The sequence below is a fragment of the Dendropsophus ebraccatus genome, chromosome 7 (assembly GCF_027789765.1).
Source record: "Dendropsophus ebraccatus isolate aDenEbr1 chromosome 7, aDenEbr1.pat, whole genome shotgun sequence".
Classification (NCBI taxonomy): Eukaryota; Metazoa; Chordata; class Amphibia; order Anura; family Hylidae; genus Dendropsophus; species Dendropsophus ebraccatus.
The window spans coordinates 132,210,875-132,216,874 of NC_091460.1; the positions used below are offsets into that span (position 1 = coordinate 132,210,875).

Below are 6,000 nucleotides of genomic sequence, written 5' to 3' on the forward strand. Positions count from 1 at the left end.
TGACTATATCCATGATTTCCACATAGCCTTAAAGCTTTATCCAAGTTCAGCAGCCACCGCTAATCAAATGCCGAAAGTTCGGGTTCGGATTGACTCGAGCATGCTCCAGGTTCGCTCATCTCTACTCTTTACTTATAGTGCAGTATGCATCAGGTTACAGTAAGGACGTGTTTCGGCCAAGCATGGCCTTCACCAGCAAAGCTGATCTTTGCTGATGAAAGCCATGCTTGTCCGAAACCTGTCCTTACTGTAACCTGACGCATACTGCACTATAAGTAAAGAGCATAACGTTTTGGTGAGTGTCGGGTCTTCTCTGCGGAACATATTGGTCTTCCCTACAATTTCCTCGATATTATTACCTTGCGTACCACCGAAACCTTGGCTCTCTAGCTGTTGCAAAACTACAACTCCCATCATTCCTCGAGTGCCGTCCCTCCTACATCTATCATGCTACTGTACTGACACACTGTGCTAACAGTGAAACCATCTCATTCAATGGTTTCAAATCTGTTTGCCATGGAAGCCTATGCTGGGTAGCAGATACCAGCCACTCTGCCCCAATCAATCTTCGGGGGAAAAAATCAATAGGGGAGATTTATCAAACATGGTGTAAAGTGAAACTGGCTCAGTTGCCCCTAGCAACCAATCAGATTCCACCTTTCATTCCTCACAGACTCTTTGGAAAATGAAAGGTGGAATCTGATTGGTTGCTAGGGGTAACTGAGCCAGTCTCACTTTACACCATGTATGATAAATCTCCCCCAATATTTCTACCTTCCCCGCTACCATGCCCCATCATGGGCTAAATAAAAACAATTGTTAAGGTATGTACAAAAAACAAGTGCTTTGCCACAAAATCATGCAGCTATTGGCCACGATATGCTGCTGTGGTTGCATGAACCATCAGGTTCATTCTTTCGACGGACGGAAGAATCCGCCCGTGAATAGAATGGAGTCTATGGCAAGGGCGGAGACGCGTGTGGCCACCAGAGTCCACGGGCGGGTGCGAGCTGCGGAATCCGGGGCAGGTTTTGCGTCGCAATTCCGTAGTGTGCACGTACCCTCAGGAATTTCCGTGGAGACGTCCAGCGAATTCTGCCGGGCTGCCTCCTATACACACTGGTAAGATCTGAAGCTACAGACAATGAGATATTTTGGATATATTCACACAAAGTATGTTTGTTAGGCTAGGGTCACACCATGTAAAAATGATGGCCGTTGTTATGAAAGTCGGACGTCATTTTTACTTCGTGTGAACCTAGCCTTTACAGATGCTTGTATTAGATTATTGGGACAGTGGCAGAAAGTTCTGCTAAATAAAAAAAAAACAATGCAACAGATCAGCCAACAAAGGTATAGTAGCGGAAGGTTCATATGTACAGACCTGCTGTTAGTTTCCCTTTAAAGTCACTCCCATAATCTATGGACTCATACTATGCTAAAGCCCTTACTGTTCCTAGTGTGGTACATTTTGTCTATGTATATATCCCCAGAATTGTAAAGTGCTGCAGAATCTGTTGGCACTATATAAATAAAAATTATTATTATTACTACAAAGAAGATACAAAGTTGCAGAGAAAGCCTGCCAGGGACATGTTTACATCAGCTATCTCAGAAGGGAGGAGGGGGAGACAGAGAGAAAAGCTAACACAGATTTTTGTGTTTTCAGCAGAAAGCAGCAGCTGAGAACAGGGGGAAGGAGACTGAATAGATAATAACAAGTATGGAAGGAATTGTTAGTCTCACCATGGGCAGTAACATATCAAAAGTTATGTTTGAGTGGAATACTCCTTTAAGACATCTATAGACTGGGGCCACATGCAGTAGAAATATTCTGCTGTGGATTCACCAAAGTGAGACCATGCTGTGGATTTTAAATCCTGCGGGATGCTTAGTTTTTCATGCAGTTTTTTTCTGGTGAAACAACTCCCATCCACTTGTACTGTACTGTAAATTACTGTGGAAATCTGGACAATCTGCAGCACCTGGTCATACATAGTGATATATAAGTAACTCCTAATCTGTGGAATTGCCCAACAGTGTTGCCTTTATGGCTGAAAGTTGTGAACTATGAACTGATACTTGATACAAAGAACAGAACTGTGGGGACCTCAGCCCACCTCCTGCCCAGGCTGCATACTATGTGCACAGACTTCTCCTATCTACAAGCCATGTTTGTGTCGATCAGAATTAACTTAAAGGGCAACTCCAGCAAAAAAAATTCTTTCAAATCAACTGGTGTCATAAAGTGCCACAGATTTGTGATTTACTTCTATCTCAAGTCTTCCAGTACTTATCATCCGCTGTATGTCGTAGATATACAACAGTTGATACAGGACATACAGCAGTTGATAAGTACTGGAAGACCAGAGATTTTTTAATAGAAGTAAATTACAAATCTCTTTGAAATTTGAAAGATTTTTTTTCCCCTTTAAATGCACTTTTTTGATAAAGCCTTGACTCTTCAGCTGTTGTAAAACTACAACTCCCATCATGCCTGGACAGCCTAAGCTTTAGCTCCCAAGCATGATGGGAGTTGTAGTTTGGCAACAGCTGGAGAGCCCCTGTGATAAAGGGAATTTCTCGCTTACAATGCCGAAAAGTTTTCTGCAAGAAAAAAATCTCCCCACAGAAAGGAAGATGAACTTAGAATAAAGTCACACATGATTCATATATAGAGATGTACACGGTGAGTTGAATTTTTTTTTTTTTTTTTGCTTTTCTCCAATCATTGACTAGAGACCCGCTGACTAAAAACATGCAATAGTCAGGTCTACGGGGACTTTAAGCTCAGCCCAGAATGTACTGTACAAATCTGAGCATCCTATTCTCCCACCCATTAGATTAACCGTAACACGTGTTACATATGTCTACAAGCAGAGCAAGAGGAAGGACAGGTCAATGACTATATCAGGGGAAGGGAACATTGGCTCTCTAGCTGTTTAAAAACCACAACTCCCTTCGGCTGTCCAGGCATGATGGGAATTGTAGTTTTGCAACAGCTGGAGGGCCAAGGTTCCCTATCCCTGAGGAGCTCACAACTGATCCACGTTGTTTCCTAAGAGAAGCGAATTTACAAAAAAACAAAAACAAAATAAAATGATACAATACATACGAATATAAAGCAACCAGCATTACATATGTATAGTGCGATGACAGCAATTACTGTAGTAGCACCAACATATATCATATCACTGTACCTAGAAAGCCTGTGCCCTGGGGGGCTCACACACACCTGACACTATACAGTTCTCTATATATCACACACACCAGACTATATACAGTTCTCTATATATCATACACACCAGACTATATACAGTTCTCTCTCTATATATCACACACACCAGACTATATACATTTCTCTCTATATATCACACACACCAGACTATATACAGTTCTCTATATATCACACACACCAGACACTATACAGTTCTCTCTATATATCACACACACCAGACTATATACAGTTCTCTATATATATCACACACACCAGATACTATACAGTCCTCTCTATATATCACACACACCAGACTATATACAGTTCTCTATATATCACACACCAGACTATATACAGTTCTCTCTCTATATATCACACACCAGACACTATACAGTTCTCTATATATCACACACACCAGACTATATACATTTCTCTCTATATATCACACACACCAGACTATATACAGTTCTCTATATATCACACACACCAGACACTATACAGTTCTCTATATATATCACACACACCAGACTATATACAGTTCTCTATATATCACACACACCAGACACTATACAGTTCTCTATATATCACACACACCAGACTATATACAGTTCTCTCTATATATCACACACACCAGACTATATACAGTTCTCTCTATATATCACACACACCAGACTATATACAGTTCTCTATATATCACACACCAGACTATATACAGTTCTCTCTCTATATATCACACACCAGACACTATACAGTTCTCTATATATCACACACACCAGACTATATACATTTCTCTCTATATATCACACACACCAGACTATATACAGTTCTCTATATATCACACACACCAGACACTATACAGTTCTCTATATATCACACACACCAGACTATATACAGTTCTCTATATATCACACACACCAGACACTATACAGTTCTCTATATATCACACACACCAGACTATATACAGTTCTCTCTATATATCACACACACCAGACTATATACAGTTCTCTATATATCACACACCAGACTATATACAGTTCTCTCTCTATATATCACACACACCAGACTATATACAGTTCTCTATATATCACACACCAGACTATATACAGTTCTCTCTATATATCACACACACCAGACTATATACAGTTCTCTATATATCACACACACCAGACTATATACAGTTCTCTATATATCACACACACCAGACTATATACAGTTCTCTATATATATCACACACACCAGACTATATACAGTTCTCTCTATATATCACACACACCAGACACTATACAGTTCTCTATATATCACACACACCAGACACTATACAGTTCTCTATATATCACACACACCAGACTATATACAGTTCTCTCTCTATATATCACACACACCAGACACTATACAGTTCTCTATATATCACACACACCAGACTATATACAGTTCTCTATATATCACACACACCAGACTATATACAGTTCTCTATATATCACACACACCAGACTATATACAGTTCTCTCTATATATCACACACACCAGACACTATACAGTTCTCTCTATATATCACACACACCAGACTATATACAGTCCTCTCTATATATCACACACACCAGACACTATACAGTCCTCTCTATATATCACACACCAGACACTATACAGTCCTCTCTATATATCACACACACCAGACACTATACAGTCCTCTCTATATACCCTCTATAAGGGATGCTGCAGGGCTTAGTGGCCATTAGCTTATTACAGCTTAGGCCGCTCAGTATACAGCATCCCATTCATTGTATAGGCAGCCGGGCCCCGCACCCCCGTACTGGCAGCAGGCAGCGGGCCTTCCCTCCTGGCATCACCCCCATTCTCTGCAGCACCGATCGCCATGTGATGCGGGTGTGCGGGGAGGGGACTCCATCGCATCCCACTCGTGTCTCTATGAACGTGCGTGGGAGAGGCTCCCATCATGCCACCACCACCCCCGACCACCCCCGACCACCTACCAGTTCTCCTGCATCCACTGGATCGCCTCATTCTCATTGAACTGCTTCTCGAATTCATATTCCTGCAAAGTCAACACTGACATGTTCATCGCTGGCTGCTACCTGTGGGGAGAGTGCGGCTGAGGCTTCCTGAGAGTCTCTTATAGACACACAGCACCACCTCCTCCTCCCAATCCCCTTCCTTAGGTGTCTGTGTGCCTACTGTACCCTTGATTTAGCATTGCTCTCTCCTCGCCCTATCCTCCTCCCGGGTCACAGGCTCTCCTCCTCCTTTCTTCTGCATCCACCCTGACAGCACTGCAGCGCCGCGGTCCTAAAGCCGCCTCTTATCTCTGCTGGAGGCACCTGACACCCACACATCCCTGAGCACAGGGCTCACCACCTACACTATTCCCTCCAACACACAAGGGATAGCTTATTCTATTAGCAAAAATTATCATCAAATACTAGTTGCACCAAAAAAAAAAAAAAGTATTATTATTATTGTTATTATTATTATTATTATTATTATTATTATTATTATTGTTGTTGTTGTTGTTGTTGTTGTTGTTGTTGTTGTTATTATTATTATTATTATTATTATTAGTAGTAGTAGTAGTAGTAGTAGTAGTAGTATAATCTTCATTGTTATTATTAATTAGTATTATCTCCATTATTATTATTAGTAGTATCATTAATATTAGTATTAGTATTATCTCCATTGTTATTATTATTATCATCAGTATTATCTCCATTGTTATTAGTAGTAGTAGTAGTAGTAGTAGTATGATCTTCATTGTTATTATTAGTAGT

The 6,000-nt window shown here is 40.8% G+C and overlaps 1 protein-coding gene across 1 annotated transcript in view; it reads right to left on the bottom strand.

The window, feature by feature from the left end:
- Nucleotides 1-5,403, bottom strand: part of ELOVL6 (ELOVL fatty acid elongase 6) — a 56,109-nt gene extending 50,706 nt beyond the window's left edge. Inside the window, exon 1 of the mRNA XM_069976814.1 lies at nucleotides 5,209-5,403. Within this exon, the coding sequence (XP_069832915.1) occupies nucleotides 5,209-5,297 (89 nt within the window). The 5' untranslated portion in view covers nucleotides 5,298-5,403. The remainder of the gene's footprint in view (nucleotides 1-5,208) is intronic.
- Nucleotides 5,404-6,000: the final 597 nt, after the last annotated feature.